Source organism: Rousettus aegyptiacus, unplaced genomic scaffold (assembly GCF_014176215.1).
Source record: "Rousettus aegyptiacus isolate mRouAeg1 unplaced genomic scaffold, mRouAeg1.p scaffold_m13_p_9, whole genome shotgun sequence".
In the NCBI taxonomy this organism is placed as follows: Eukaryota; Metazoa; Chordata; class Mammalia; order Chiroptera; family Pteropodidae; genus Rousettus; species Rousettus aegyptiacus.
This window is the reverse complement of record NW_023416312.1, coordinates 104,836,757-104,853,539: the sequence shown is the minus strand read 5'-3', so window position 1 is coordinate 104,853,539 and position 16,783 is coordinate 104,836,757. Positions and strand designations below refer to the sequence as shown.

General features: G+C 43.5%; 1 protein-coding gene across 2 annotated transcripts; it reads right to left on the bottom strand.

Annotated features, from left to right (window-relative positions):
* Nucleotides 1-538: 538 nt before the first annotated feature.
* Nucleotides 539-8,009, bottom strand: LOC107513866 (rho-related GTP-binding protein RhoG). Of its 2 annotated transcripts, none has more exons than XM_016150986.2 (3): nucleotides 7,878-8,009; nucleotides 4,237-4,328; nucleotides 539-4,075 (listed from the first exon to the last, which is right to left on the bottom strand). In XM_016150986.2, the coding sequence occupies exon 3, from the start codon at nucleotides 4,058-4,060 to the stop codon at nucleotides 3,485-3,487; it is 576 nt and encodes a 191-aa protein (XP_016006472.1). In that variant the 5' UTR covers nucleotides 4,061-4,075; nucleotides 4,237-4,328; nucleotides 7,878-8,009; the 3' UTR covers nucleotides 539-3,484. The 2 variants fall into 2 exon arrangements, with proteins under 2 accessions (XP_016006472.1, XP_036082875.1); XM_036226982.1 differs by lacking the exon at nucleotides 7,878-8,009 and adding an exon at nucleotides 7,355-7,870.
* Nucleotides 8,010-16,783: the final 8,774 nt, after the last annotated feature.

Below are 16,783 nucleotides of genomic sequence, written 5' to 3'. Positions count from 1 at the left end.
TTTAGAACAAAACATGGTTTTCCTCTTCCTTACTAGTGCTCTCGCCAGCACTATGTAAATTACCAGCCAGGATTTAATTCATTTTTTTAACAAACGGGAAGAACATCATTGTCCTGAGATAATTGGGAGAGGTAAAGGACAGCCCCAGCCCCCAGAACAGTAATGCCTATAACATGGTAGGAGCTTGATAATTATTTACCAAATGTAGTGTAATAAATGGGAAAAATCCCTTACAGGGAGCTAACTGGTCTGTCATTAGTGAAAACCAGGAAATGTAGCTAGATTCTGGATATGAACAGCTGGGGCAGAGGGTGAGGGAGGAGGGCAGGATCTAGAGAATGAGTGTTAGCAGAGCAGACAGGTCCCTATCCTGATCGTCCGATTAGAAAAGTATGTCGTTACACACAGATACAGTGTTCAATATGAGTCACACTTATTCCATCCTTTGCAAGTTGAAAAGCATTTAGAAACCACTCAAAACAAAGGGGTGGGGGGCAGTGAGGAATTGCTTTGACTTTTTAGAAAGCAACAGGCCCGGTAAAGTCAGAAAAGTTTATTACCATTCATTATGAATAAGTTAAAAGTGATACTAGCATGTTAGTCTTCATACAAATTCCTTTCAAGTATAAAAATCAAGATGTCAGTGTATGCTTAGGATCATCAAATCGGCCCAATACAAAACCACTCTCAGGCCCGTGGATCACACCCACGTTTAGTAGAGGACACAGGTTTGCCCAAACCAAACCTAGGCTTACATTTGGGACTTTGCCAGCCAAAGAGGAGCAGGAGGCACTATTAAAGCCACTTAAAAGATTTTCAGTAGCTAAACAAAAAATTCCCAGAGACATAGGTGACAGGCACGTTTCCAGCCCCGTTCAACCATGAAGTCCTGTAAGCAGCCCAGCAGCAGCAGTCAGAACATCCTGAGACTGGAACACACTTGGGCAACAGTGTTTGCACGTGGCTGCTCGTGGGGCAACTCAGGGAGCCCAACCAAGGGCAGAGGGCACGCAGACCCGCAGGCCAGCTGATGCCAACGTCCCCACACTTCTCCAACAGCAGTCCCACTTTCCAAAGCGCTGCTGGGCCACAGCTGAGAAGGGCCACCCTCATTCTCTTCGAGTTAACACTGCTCAAATAGAATCCCTGCCACCACCACCCCCCACCTAGGCGACCTGGGTCACCCAGAGGAAAACATACAGTACATTGAAACTGAGATAGAAGGCAGGCGCCACACAGTACTATGCATCCCGGCTCCTCCACGGCTTTCAACAAATCAGCTGGTGTAGAAATAGAACCCCGCAGAGGACTGCGTAGAGTGGGGGGTGCCGTGACGAAGGCAGGAATACTTCAGCCCCTGGCGAGGGAAAAGGGCAACCGGGGAAGAGCGAGAGAATAGACAGCTGAAATAGCCTTTTAGCTTCCATCAATACTTGACTTCTGCTTGACCACCAGGTTCTAGAATCTCCCAAGAGTAGGCTTGCCGGATTTAGCAAATAAAAATACAGGATGCCCCGTTAAATTTCAATTTCAGATAAACGGTAAATAACTTTTAAATGTAAGTATGTCCCAAATATTGCATGGTGCATATTATACTAAAAAGTTATTTGTAAGAGATTCTTTTCTAAAATTTTAATTAAATTTATTGGGGGGTAACACTGGTTAGTAACACGTAAGTTTCAGGCATACGAATTTATAATACGATATCTGCGTACTCCAAAGTCTAGTTTCCTTCCATCTCATGTGATATTACTGTGTTTTATCTGGCAACCGTATCCGGGAGATTGTTAGTCCAAGGCTACTCTGATCACATCTCATCACAGAGCCACAGTCAGACCATCACTGAGCAAAGCACAGACACTTCACCCGCCACAGGGGGAGGTAAGTGATCCACTTAGCTCTATTTCTCAAACTCTCAAAGCTCCCGTGCTATTTTGGCAGGATGAGAGCACGTGTGCACGGTGGAGCTGTCGAGTGTCATCTGCCAAGGGAAGTAAGTTTTTCTTCCGTATCGAATGAAGAAGGTTGGAAATATAACCAGGGACGAGCAGCAAGCCCGCTGGATACGGAATCTGACTCCTACTGGCCCACGGCAAGCTGAGCAACTCCAGCAAAGTTCTACAAGGGTGACAGCTCTGGGGCCTGTGGCTCCGACACACTCCACCTCTCTTGGAGCAACTAAAAGACCTAAAAAGGCACACAGGGCGGAACATAGGCACACGCACGCGCAGATGTACAGAGGATGGAGGGACAGGAAGAGAGCAAGGTAGCCTTTACAGTAACTCAGAGGAGCAATGGCAGAAGACAGGTCTGAGGGAATCACGGAACTCCCTGACAATGACTGGCAGGACATTTTGATTGCCTGGTTGGTTGGTTGATGTAGAGGGTTAACCTTCAGTGGTATTTCCCTAAAACAAAAGGTGACAGAAAAAAAGGCCACACAGAAGCCTCAGAGACACAGCTTTTCAGAGGGGTTGTTAATTCCACCTCTCAGGCCCACAGTGCTGTCAGAATCTGACAGCTCCACCCCGGAATACCAGGTACCGTAGGTGTTAAAAAAAAAAAAGAATCTGACAGCAGTCTGACCATTGCATCCCACATCCGTGGCAGCAAGTGCCACACCCACCTCCAGAGGATGGGAGGATAACAGTAATAAGTCCGTGGCGATAAACACTCTTTTCACAAGCAATATCAATAAGAATAGGGCCACATTATGCTGTGTTTCATAACCTCCTCCATAGGAATTCCTAGTTCCTACTAAGCCAGCATCTCTGAGACTGTTTTGAATAGGACCAAAAAAAAAATTCAGTGAAATAAGTTTGGGAAATGTGGCATACTTATCAAAAGTTACAAATTCCTGCAGTAGGAGGAACCTGCTCAGCTTTATTGAAATAGCTGGTCCCTGACTTATTTGACCACAGAGCCCTTTTAAGGAATCTATCTGGGAGCATTCACAAAACTCTGGAAAATGCTGCCTAACCAGTTTTGCAAAAATACCTCATCTCCAGAATGGGAGGAACGCTCAACATTGGCAACACCCCAAAATCACACATAAACTGGTTTCCAAAAATTAGTACATCAGAGTTTAAGGCAATTATTTGAAAACTGTGAGGCACTTGCTCAATGGTAAATATGGCCGGGAAATTCCACTTAAACGAAGACAAGCAAAGAGACTATGAAGAACACTACGAGGCTGCTGTGCTTAGTTGTGGCCTGGCCAGGACAGGGAAGAATAGCACCTGGTGTGTCACCTGTAAGCACTTTGACGGGAGACACCCGCACTTAAACTTCCTCCAAAAGCTTCAGACCAAACTTCCAAGCGGCCATGTACAGACTAGCTTGTCTTCATTCCTCCAAAAGCCCAGGGACGTGGAGCCTAGGCTTTCCCAAAGAGGCAAAATGGCTCATGCTGGCATTGCTAAAGGCTGTCAAGGGAACCCCACTTATTCTCCTTGGGTGCAGTCCCCAAGTAGCACCCCGAAAGCTATAAGAGGACACACTTCTTGGTGGTCTTCTTTGCAGTAGGGTAAAGCACAGCCCGGACAGCTTCCGAAAATACCTCGTGTACCCCATCCTGCATCAGGGCAGAACATTCCAGATACTTCACAGCCCCCACCTGCTTAGCTAGTGAAGTGCCCTGCTGAGGAGTTGTGGGCACTAGGCTCTGTTCCTTCAGCTTCCTCACCGTCTCAAGGTCCCCCCGCAAGTCCCTCTTGGTGCCTACCAGCAGAACGGGTACATTGGGGCAATGATGGGAGACCTCTGGGTGCCACTTATGCCTCACATTGGCATAAGAGGATGGGTTACTAATGGAAAAACAAATGACAAAGATATTGGTCTGGGGGTAGGAAAGCGTTCGCAGTCGATCATATTCCTCTTGGCCGGCTGTGTCCCACAGGTTCAGGCTGACGATCTGGCCGTCCACCGACGTCTGGGCGCTGTAATTGTCAAAGACAGTGGGGATGTACTCCTCAGGAAAGGCGTTCGTCGTGTAACTGATGAGGAGGCAGGTTTTGCCCACAGCCCCATCCCCTACGACCACACATTTGATCGTCTGCATCCTTCGCTTGGAGTCCTGTGTACAAGACAGAGAGAAAGAACGCTCACGGCTGCCTGGTGGCTTTAGGAAGCCTGGGCTGTACGAACATGTCTCTCTCTGAGGAGGAGAAGGACGCAGGCGACCCCCCACTGCCCTGCCCTCATGGTACCGCGGGGGAGGTGGTTTGGAGTTCTTACCGTGGGCTGCTGGAGGGCAGGCTTCAGTAGGTCCCAAAAGCCACCTGTGAAGTTGTGTGCGATCGCATATGTATGTGCTTAAGTGAATTTTTCTGGAAAGAAGATCCAAAGCCATTATCAGATTCCCAAAAAGGGCCGTGAGCCCCAAAAGATTAACAACCACTTGTAGACGTGGGTATTTACATTACACTGTGTCATAAGATCTGGATATACCATTATCAGAAGTGCTAAAATACGTGGTAAATTCATTTTAAAAATCGGTATAGAAAGGAGGTTCCCAGAGTTGAAAATAAAGAAGCAAGGCTCTCACAAGGTCTGCGGCTACAGCCTCAGCAAAGGATGACCCCGTTCCTGAAAATCAGTGACACCATAACTTTGGAGATGCAGGCTGGCTGGTCCAGCTCGGCCACATGGAGAGGGGGGCATGAGCCTAGGCTCGGAAGTCGGGCCGCCTGGAGCCAAACCCAGGCCTTTCTCCTCCTAAGCTTGGTGAACTTGGGCAAATTTTGAACCTGGGGCGCACATGGAGGAACGCACGTGCAGTAGTCGTTAGTGCTGCCACACGGGAGGTGCTCGTTAACTGTCCGAAGCTACTAGGACTTCAGAACCACTCTTCCTCTGCTCTTCTACTGGGGAAGGCAAAAGGTCTGTCACGCGCATAAGACAAGCTGAGGGTCTCACCCCGTCCTGCCTTATCTGAATGACACCACGGGTCAAAAGAGCACCATCCTCTCATCCATTTCTTTGTGAATCAAATATTTGGGAGTCAATGGCGCGGCCTCGATTATCTCCGAGAAGCACATTTACGGTGAGCTCGCATGTTTACACCCCCATATTAATACCCTGGCAGTAGCCTACCCTGTCAGGGCCTGAGAGCACTCTGATTTCTTTAGCTTCTTAACTACTGCTCTAATTTCAGACCCGATTCTTACAGCATTAACTTCTTCAAGTGTCAGAACATGGAGGAAAGGGGACAGACTGTAATGTATATTCGATTATAGAAAAAAATCGAGAATCAATTAGTTTCTCACTTTGGGAATTTGAGGGAACAGATACATCCTCCATCCTGTCGTCCTAGGTGTACATTAGGCCCCATATCATACAGACAAAAACAAAACAGAACGACTCCTTTTGGGTCGGGGTAAAGGAAGCTGGCAGTCCACTAGGGGTCGCTCTCTTCCCACGCAGCCAGTTCTGACATGCCCCGCGTTCCGCCCCAAAGCCTTGGAAAGCGTGGGTCCCACAGCCGAAAGTGCAGAGCATGATTTGGGACCAGCAGGCAACCACCCCAGGTAGTCAATGACTGTCAGCTCTGGCTTCATCCCTGTAGGAACAGGCATAAGGGTCCAACAGACCCCTATAGTGGAAGGAAACAGGACAGTTACCAGAACATTCCTTAAGAATAGCTCTCCTTGACTTTCCCAGGCTGGATTCACTTCTATCTCCTCTGGATTCCTGGAGCACTCAGTGCTCGTACAAACCACCTCCCCAGCTTCCTGTAGGTACCATCCAGTGTCCAGCATCTCAGCTTGAAGCAACAGCTATCAGGACAACAGCGCACCTGACGCGTTGCTGAACTAGAGCAAAGCTCGTAGGCACAAAGGCCACTTCACAGCCCACGCTCAGGCCCTCGTCTCTGTGACCAGGGAAGGGTGTCCACCCACATTTCTGCTTGTTTACATCTATCAGTGCCCCTGGTACACATGGCCTGCTACTGGGTACTCAAGTCACAATGATGGCTGACGGCCTAAATGATGAAGTGCAGCTGACGCGTCTCAGGTCTGAAAACTCAAAACATCCTCACCCACAGCAAACTTTATAAAGGAGATGTTTCAGCAAAAGTCCCAGGTATTTTGGGGGCTGCTTTGTACAACTGACTCTTTTACTCAGCCCGCACGTTCATTATGCTATTTTCTCTACCTGTGTGTATGTTTGAAATTCTCCAGAGTTAAAGGTATCAAAATAATACTTAAAAATATATCCAAAAGAACTGAAAACAGGATCTCGAAGAGATATTTGTACACCCACATTCGTTGCATCATTATCACAATATCCAAGAGGTGGAAGTAACCTAAATGTCCATTGATAGATGATTGGATAAAGAAAATGTGATACACACACACACACACACACACATATTTGCTTCAGACTTAAAAAGAAGGAAATCCTTTCATATGCTACACCATGGATGAAGCTTGAGGACATTATGCTAAGTGAAACAAGCCAGTCTCCAAAAGCCAGATATGATCCCACTTTCTAAAGGTATCTAGAATAGCCAAACTCAGAGAAACAGAGAGCAGAATGGTGGTTGCCAGGGGCTGGGGCTGTGGAATGAGGAGCTGTTTCACGGGTATAGAGTTTCAGTTTTACAAGATGAAAAGGTTCTAGAGATCCATTGCACAGCCACGTGAATGGAGTTAACACTACACTGTACGATTAAAATGGTTACAAATACTAAAAATCAAAATCCCACCTTTTAAAAGGGCTGGGGGTTAGGAGACAAAGGCAGATATTCTGTTTGTCTCCTATGTGAGAAAAACTTGTTTACCTAGGACAATGCTGCCCCATCCTCATCACCGCCATCCATATTGTCTCTGGTGCCCTGCTTGGCGGGACTGGAAATGGTGTAAAAACAAAGTAAAAGAATGCGGCGACCTCGTGGTAAAGGCGGGACTCACATAAAAAGGCAAAGAAGGACACACAGCACTGCCTGGCTCAGATGAGAAATTCGCTGCTGGGGGAGGCGAAGGGTCGCTGACAGTCGAGAGCCTGCTCCGGGCTGTTCAGCCGCCCACCTTGCGTTATTTAAACCTCACGGTAGCGCGGGCAGGTAGGCAGCCATCAGCCACCGGCGCCGCTCAGAGGCCGGGCGCTGCACCCCAGGGGGCTCCCCTCCGCCGTTAGCCTGGGAACTATAGTTTGTCCTAAATCATCCCATCTCAGCTGCCCGAGCAGCCTTGCTCGCGCCTGGTCTGCACGGCAGCCCCCGTGTCTCCCAGGTTGGACACACAATAGGAAAGACCCGGCAACAAGACGAAAATGCAGCTCCAAGGACCCGCCGTTTCTAGCACATTCTCCCCCAAGTCTCGCCCCTTCTGCAAGTCCGAGTGTAATGCACCTGAAACTAGTCGGTGGCTTTCTGAAATCAGAGCGAGTCAGCGAAGTCCCCGTTCCGATCTAGTACTTTCTGCACCGAGTCACGCAGTACATCGGGGGAGCTCTCTCCCACCGGAGGCCACCAAGTAAGAGTCCAGGCCTCCGGGGGTGGGGGGACGCCATGGGAACACTCCCCGGCCGGAGCGGGGCACCAGTCTGCACCGGAGACATCACCCGAGGGGCAATCGTCGCGGCCCGTCGGGAGGCAGCAGAAGCCTGCTGGGCACGGCTCCCACGTCCTTCCCCACCCGGCGGGGCTGCTTCGGGGACTAGATCTGGGCACGGGCCTGGGACTGAAGGTGGCCCCGCGTCGGAGTCACCCGTAGAAAAAGCCGGCTCCCCCTCCTCTGCTACACACGCGCCTTAACCCGCCCTCAGACCCCTGCGCTCCGAGGAGAGGCTCATGCTCATACTCAGGTCCCGGGGATGGGGACACTCGAGCAAAGGGCACAGGCGGGCACGGCCTGGGGGGCTCGGCAGCTCACCGGGCAGAGCGGTCGCCCTCCGGCACGGTTCGGCCGCCGCTGGCTGAGCCTCGCGGGCGTCTCTTGCTGGGCTTGGCTGGGGGTGGCGGGCTCAGCGCCACAGCCACATCCGGGCAGCAAACGAGTCCCACCCCGTCATCGGACACGGTCACCGCTCTGCGCCCCGACACCTCCTGGGAAGTGGAGTTCTGGGGCCAGTCTGGTCGTCGGCATGTCGCAGGGTCCTAAAGGACAGCTCCCGGTGACCAGTGACAGGTGATCGAGGACTGCCTAGATTCTGACCCCGGTACCAGTTCCGTGGGCGGGGGTCCCCAAGCCTCACCCTTCCCATGGCAGAGTCGGGCCGCACCCCCCTCCGCAGACCCCTGTCCTCTCAGGACCACTGGCACCAGAAAGACGCAGCCAGGGAACTGAGAAAGTGTTGGGAAAAATGGAGGCGATAGAAGGAAATGGGGTAAGTGAGCAAATTATGGTTGCTCTCTGTCACCACGTGCTAATGGGCATTCTCTAGAGTTTTATATAAATGGAATCACATAGGATGCACTTTTTAAAACACCATTATTGACATATACATCCATATACCATGAAATTCACCCATTCAAATTGTACAATTCAATCGGTTTGAGTATATTATTTTTAGAGGTTGTAGTAAATATATATAACGATACTTACCATTTTTACCATTTTTAACTGTACAGTTAATTCAGCGGCATGAAGTACATTCACAGTGACGTGGAACCATCATCATTATCTATTTCTAAAATGCTGTCATCACTCTAAGCAGAGATTCTGTACCCATTAAGCAATACCTCCTCATTGCCTCCTTCCCATAGCCTCCGGAAAACAATCTTTAAGCTACTTTCTGCCTCTGAGAATTTGAGTTTTCTAACTACTACTCGTCTACTCGTAGACGTTGGCCGTCGTTGCCAACTTTTGGTGATAGTGAATAATGCTGCAATGACCGTCAGTGACAAGAATCCGGTTTTGTTGATTTTCTCTACTGTTTTTGTTACCCTTTTCACTGATTTCCACTTCGATTTTCACTGTTTTTCTTCTTATAAAGTTGTAATGGCTCTTCTTTTACTGAAGTGAGAGCTGAAGTTCTAATACAGGTGTTTAGTGATTAAAAATTACCCCCTAGAAAAATTAGCCTCTAACTACTACTTTAGCAGAATGCCAAAAATTATGTTACACTTTCATTTGCATTCAGTTAAAAATGTTTTCTAATTACTCTTTTGATTTCTTCTTTGACCCATGGGTTATCTAGAAATGGATCATTCCGTTTTCAAGTATTTGCGGATTTTTCAGAGATCTTTCTGTTATTGATATGTAATTTCATTCCATTATTTTCAAAGAGTACATTTTGTATGACTTGAATCCTTTTTGGATTCATTGACACTTGTTTTGTGACCCGGAATATAGTCTATTCTGGTAAATATACCCAATGTGCACTTGACGAGAATGTGTGTTTTGCTGTAATTGGGTGCAATAAATGCAGGAGGAGGCATGAGAACTAAATGTTAAATCGAGCTGTATTCAGAGCCTGCAACGTGCTGATCAGCTCCACGAGGAAACCTACAGAACAAAAGAAAGGTCCTGCTGGGATTGCTAACAAACCATTTACCCACACCCTGAAGGGGAAACCGAGTCCTTAACTTGTACCCTACATTCATTCCCTCCAGCCAAAACCATGGGGAACCTATGGAACAAAGGCCGGGGATTACCAGCATGCTTTTAACACGACATAATGCTACAGGCGAAACTTCACACTGCACATCCATACCATCAAAGGATATGCAAAGTCTTTAAACTGTAATTCAAAGAAACTAAGAATGATCTATAACCTGAATTCCTGGAACACTCGGGGTCTTTTCTCTCTGTCTTTCTCTCTGTCTCTCTGTCCCTCTCAGCTCTCTGCCTTTGCGAGGAGACCACGCTCTGTCTGTGAAGCGTTATTCCTTTCCTAATTTTATGTTGTATATATTTTGCCGTAAAAGACAAAAATAAAAAGGAAGTCAAAAACAAAAGGAGAAACTCAGAAAATATATTTTGACCCATATGATAAAGGCCTGATTTTCTTAGTATACAAAACGCTTTTACAAAGCAATAAGAAAAAGATAAATAGAAACAAAAAACTAGGCAAAGGACATGAGCAATATATACACACACCCCACGCCAAGGAAATACATGTGACTTAACCACACTAGAAAGAAGCTTAACCTTATGATAAAAAGTTTGAGTTAAAAATATAATGAGATACCACTCTTTTCCTATAAAAAAAAATGACAATATCAGAAAGTTTGACAAGATATTGTTTTGGCAATGGTGTGGAGAAACAGGCACTCTCATATTTTGTTTTCTTATAGGTGAGTATAACCTTTGGAAGGCAACTTATCAAAAAAAATTTTATTGGCAAGTAACAGAAAACCCAACTCCAATAGGCTTAAACAATAAAGAGGATTTATTGGTTCCTACAACTGCAGACTCCAGGGGATGAGTAGGCTTTGCAATTGGTTTGAATCTATGGATGAACAATATCACCAAAGACCTAATTTTCTTCCCTCTGTCAGTTCAGCCTTCCACAGTGTGAGCTTCATCGTAAATTTGACTTCCTTCTTGGTAGCAAAAGGGCTGCAGCTTTGAAGGCTTTACATCAGCCACACCACACTGTCCAAAAGAGACAAAGCTGGCTTCTGCTACCTCTCTCAAAAGAGCAAAAAACCAAAACCAAAACAAACAAAAAACCTTCTTCCTTCAAATACTTCCACAAACATCCCCTAACATTTCATTAACTTGAATTGGGTCAACAACCCCATTGACAGGACAATGGTATGCACTGATTGGCTGAGGCCTGGGTTGCCTCAACCAATCGCTGAGGCACAGGGGATGGGCTTACCCTGATTTGGTTACACGGCGGGTGCACCCGGCCAAAAGCTGGAGATGAGATCAATTACGCCCCTTCAAACTTTCTGACTGCCAAACACTGGGAAAGACAGGAATGGATGTTGGACAGGGAACCACATCAGCCACAATATACTTTGATCTGGCAACCATAACTCTAGGAATTTATCCTAAAAATATACTGGTACATGTACACAAATAAGTGTATTCGAGGAGACTGTAATAACAGGATACTGGAAACAGCCGAAATGGCTGGGATTGGTTCAAGAAATTATGATGCAGCCATAAGACAACGTAAGGCAGCTGTAAATGTATTGATATGACACGATCTCAGAGATATTAAGTGAAAAAAGCAGAGTGAACAGCCTGCTACCATTTGTGACAAAAAGGGAGAAGAGATGGATATATAGATATAGATAAATATTTAAGTGAAAAAAAGAAAACTTCCATTTTCATCAATAAAGCAGACCAGATCGACAGAGATACCCAAAAACATGTGTACACACATATATACACACATTTAGACTTGCACATGCATGATTTGTATAAAATATATCTGGAAGTCACACAAAAACCTGACAACCGTAGTGATTTCTGGAAAGGGAACCAGGGGAATGAGGGAATACGAGTGGGAGTGGCATGTAACTTTTGCTATATATCTTTTTATACTGCTTGAAAATTTTTTACCATATGCAAATATTTTTAGTATAAAAAAACAAAAATATTTATTAATTACAGGTTTCTAGTTTTTACCTGTTAGGTTGTCAGAGCTAAAATATTTGTAAATAGTCTGCGAGAGTGTTGAGAAACAGACCCTTATATGTTGTGGGCGGTTGTATAAATTAACACACCCTCTTTGGGAGCAATTTGGCAATATCTGTTTGAACTAATAATGCACTTAATCTTTCACCTAGCACTTACACATCTAGGATTTTATCCTACTAATAAACACATTGGCAAAGATGACTATATATATATATATATATATATATATATATGCACTGTAGTAGTGTTTGCAGTAATAAGAGTGAAAACTATTTCAATATCCATCAGTAGAGGCTTACTTACCTAAATTATAATATATATATATATATATATATATCTCAGAAGTTAATTTTAAGAAGGTAGAATTCTACACAGCAACGAAAAAGAACAAACTACTGATAATTCAACAACATAGAAGACACTCACAATATTGAATGAAAAGTCAGGAGCAAGAGTACCTACTCTGTATGATTTCATTTATGTGAAATTCAAATGCAGGTAAAATTGGCCTCTGACAATCAAAGTCATCAAAGTCAGAATGTGGTTAATCTCAGGGCAGGTAATGACTGAGAGGGGGCACAAGGAACAACCTTTTGTGGCGCTAGGCACGTTCTGTGTTTTGACCTGGGGGGAGGTCACATAGATGTACACATACGTAAAAATGTACCCTTAAGATTCGTGCATTTCACCCTATGCAAATTATACCTCGATCAATGAAAAAAGAAAAGGAATAATGTAGATTATGGAGTGATATGGATCGAATTTCAAGATATATGTTTAAGCACATGTAGAAATAAATATATCTCCACCTACCCACCCCTACACACACACATCTGGTGCGCCCCCTAGAGAGTAGAGGAAACAATGGGTGACTGAAACTGCTGGGTGAGTGTTGGAGCAGACTTGCTCTATACTCGTCTGATCCCTGGTGGCCTGTGGCCTAAGTTTTCAAGGCCCCCTGCTTACTGGTGATGTCTAATTGGTGTCTGGGGGAAAATAAGAGAAAATGAAGGAGCAGCAGTATTTGAAGACAACATAGCTGAGAATTCATTAAAGATGATGCCAATCTTTAAGATTCAGGGATCCCAAACAGGAAAAAGAAAACAAAGAAAGAAATCCCGGCCCAGACACATTGTAGTGAAATTTCAGAACATCAAAGAGAAGATCTTAAAAGGAGCAAGAGACTCTGTGTCTATTTACAGAAGTCTACAAGCTGCCCAGGATATATCCTTGCTTCCAGAAAGAGGAAAAAAATAGGACCTGAATCTAAATCTAATCAAGCCTCTAGATATAATCAATATTCAGGAAATACAAGGACTAGAAACAACGCTAAATTCTATGAGAAGCACTCTAGGACAAACAACCCGGTTTCTTCAATAGAGAGGAAGGAACGGGCACCTATAGAGTAAGAGATTTAAGGAACATCAACCAATTGCAATGTATACTCCTTATCTGGATCCTGATTCAAACAAACTAAAAATAGACACAGTTATGAGACAGTCGGGACAATATGAACAGTGGCCAGCCAGTACATTTGATGATATTAAAGAAATCTTATTTTTTTAGAGGTGATGGTTCTGTTGTAATGTTGAAGAAAAGCCCTTATATTTTAGAGCTATATACCAAAGTAATTGTGAATGAAATACTATGATGCCTAATATCTGCTTCAGAAAAACTTCAGTGTGTGGGTGGGAGTCAGGAGGATATAGTAGATGAAACGAGATTGGCCATGAGTTAATTACCACTGACACTCAATTACAGGTGCATGGAGAATCCGGTGTACTGTTCTCTACTTTTATATGTTAGAAATTTTCCATAATGAAAGTAAGGGGCAAAAAAGGGCCAAAAAGAGAAGACAAATTATCTACAAAGAAATAACTGACAGCTGATTTACCAACAAAAAAATCAGGGTTTAGAATAGCGTTTATAGTATGACACTATTCGTGTAAAAAACCCCACAACATATTCACATATATGCTTATATTTGCATTGATTTGTCTCCGGTAGTTCACATAAAAATTGTTAATAGAAATTGCCCCCCAGTAAGGGAACTGGGAAACTGGGGAATCGAGATGGGCAACTCTTTGCATACCCGTTTGCACTATTTACATTTTTTACCTTGTGTTTGTAGTACCTTAAAAATGTTTTTTTTTCAGTAGACTAGGAACAGGAGAATTTGGTAACTTGCTAAAGAATATAGAAAATAGCAACAATCATTATACTCAACAGTGAAATACTAATGGTATTCACCTTAAAATCAGAACAAATAAGAACGTTTTCCTGTTTTATACTTATTACCCAGCATTGCTCTGCAGTTGCTAGTCAAAACATGAAGACAGAGAAGATAAAAGATATAAATGTCTATGTTTCTACATGGTATATAGATAATCTAAAAGAATCAACTGAGATACTATTAAAATGAAAGAAGAGTTTAAGTTTTAAATCAATAACTTCTCTATAGAAAAACAATATCCAATTATCCAACTGGAGAAAAAAAGTCTCATTCAAGGTAGTAAAAACAAAATGATGGGAATAAATCTAAGAAGCATTTACGAGAAAATACAAAATATTCCTGAAGGCTACAAATATGAAGATATGACGAACAGCTAGATGTACAATATTCCTGAGTGGAGAGTTTCATAATTGGAAAAAATCTCGAATAACTATAAATTCCCATAACAATCTCATTGGGATTTGGGGGGATAGGGTGGGAGTATTCGATGAGTTGGTTCTGAATTTCATCTGAGAGAATATACAAAAAGAACCAAGAAACATTTAAAAGATAAAAATAAGGGAAGACATGCCTACCAGATATCAAATATTATAGAAAGCTGTGATATGGTTTAAGAATAGACAAACAGATCAACGGGATTGAATAAAGAGGCGGCTACAGATGAGAATTTAGTATATGACAAACCCAACATTTCGAATCCCTTCTGAGATGACACTAAAAGTACACTAAAATAAAATAGAAAATATGTACATCCCGAAAGGACAAACAGTTCCAGGGGTTCTCTAGAGGCAGGGGAGCCATTTGAGAAATGGTAGCTGGGATAACATTTTGGCCTAGCGCAGAAGCTGCAGATGAGAAGGGGCCATTTTACCACTAAACTACAGGAAGCTCCAGGATCCAAGAAACCAGGAACAGCAGAGGATGCGCATGGCAAACGGCGCTGAAAACAGAGTTTAACTGAAAGTCTGTACAGGAATATTCAGTAAAAAATTCTCACCCTTCCCTGTAATCAGAGGAAATGCAAAATAAAAGTAAGATACCATTATGTGCACATCTGGCAGGTGAAAAATACTTTCTAGTTGATAATATAAAGTATCAATGAGGGTATCGGGAAACAGGCGCCTCATGCACTGTTGGGTGGCCGTGTAAATTAGAACAGCCTTTGTAGAGGGAAACTGAGCAGGCTCTATTAACATTTTAGGTACCTAATGATGTGTATGCCTGCTTTCCAGCAACCCCACTTCTACGAATCTATCCTCAAGAAATATCAGCATGAATACTCAAAGATACATGTACAACAATTTTCATTGCTGTATAAGTTGTAATAACAAAGAAATCGGAAACAACTGAAGTGTTCATCAGTAAGAGAATAGTTAAATAAATTATGGCATGTCTACATAAAAAAGTACCATGCAGCGCAAAAAAAGAATGTCAGAGGGCTTTACATATCGTGTTGAGATCTATATACATGAATATGTCTTCAAGGACGATAAGGTGATGATATGTTTAATAATTCCACAAGTTCCTGGAAAATATTATAGAATGATTCCGGATGGGCCAAAAAGAAAACTCAGACTTCTCCATATGTAGGATGGTACCTGCTCAGACTTTTACTACATCTCTGCACATCGTGTGCTGATATGTTTGTGGATGCATAGAAAATGTTTGGAAGGGTACACACCAAACTGCTAACAGTGACCTCCTCGGGAGAATAAATCGAAGGGCCCCAAAATTTTGTTTTCCATTGTATTCACTTCTGCAAGTTTTTGTTTTTTCAAAATAAAAGAAGCTCATACTAGACAAGTGAATATTTAAGTATCACATTGATGCAGATGATACGCAAATGTATCTTCAGTGCTGATTTTTCTCATGAACTCCAACTCCGTATTTACTATTATTAACTGCCTGCTAGAATTTCCACTTGTATGTTTTGCAGTCGTTTCAAACTTGTATCTAAAATAAAATATGTTATCAGAATGTTTAAATAGTATTGGTTCTGGTTCCTCGTTTTTCTATTTCTGTTAAAAGCACTAGCCTTGTATCTGTTACTTAAGCTTGAAGCCTCGGAGTCATCTTATACCCTTCTCTCTCCTGTCAGGAAAAAAAAATCATCAAGCTCAAGGTTTTTTTTTAATCTTTTTAAATAATATCTTACATGTCTCCCTCCTGTCTATTTTTGCCACCCTAATCCAGACCTTTCACTCAGCAAATATTTATTGAGCACATACTATGAATGTGTTGGGCAGTTTCAGGAGCTGGGAACAGTGCAGAAAGATAGAGTTAGATTCTAATGAAAGAGAAATATATACGAGTAAAAATAATTATGCACTAATATTGGTAGCGCTTTTATAATGCTTATCCTGTACCAGGCACTGTGCTAAACTCTTTAGATACATTAACTCATTTAATACTCTTACTGACCCTAGGATACAGGCACTGTTATTAACCACATTTTACAGTTGGGGAAACTGAGGCACGTAGCTCTTATATACTTTAAGGTCATATAGCTAAGCTAGTAAGCGGAAGAGTCAAGATTTGAAGCTGGGCAGCGTGTTATGGTTTGTTGTCTTAAGTGTTATGCTCTAGTGCTTGTTACATAAGGAAACCTCGCTTGATGCTAAGGGCTATGGGGGAAATCAAACAGGGTGATGTAATAGTGGCTCAGACAGTGGGTGCTGATTCAGGGAGGGGGCTCAAGAAAGGCCTCTCCGAGAGGTGATTTTTGCTAAGTGCACTCATGTCGTGCAGTTCCTCTCTGTTTCCTGCAAACTGGCAACTAGATCCAAAGACTCAATCGAATCGGGTTCCATCTCTTCGGTGTGACTATGGAACAGACAATTGGTTGATGTCTTTTTATAACCTTAGAAGCTGTTGACACTTACTATCTATATCTTTTTATTGAGGGTTGCAAAATGCTGATATTCTAATTTCATTATTTCTTTTTATTGATTGGAATAGTTTTATAAAAAGACACGTCCCCTCAGCCTACTATTTTGTTATCCAGTGC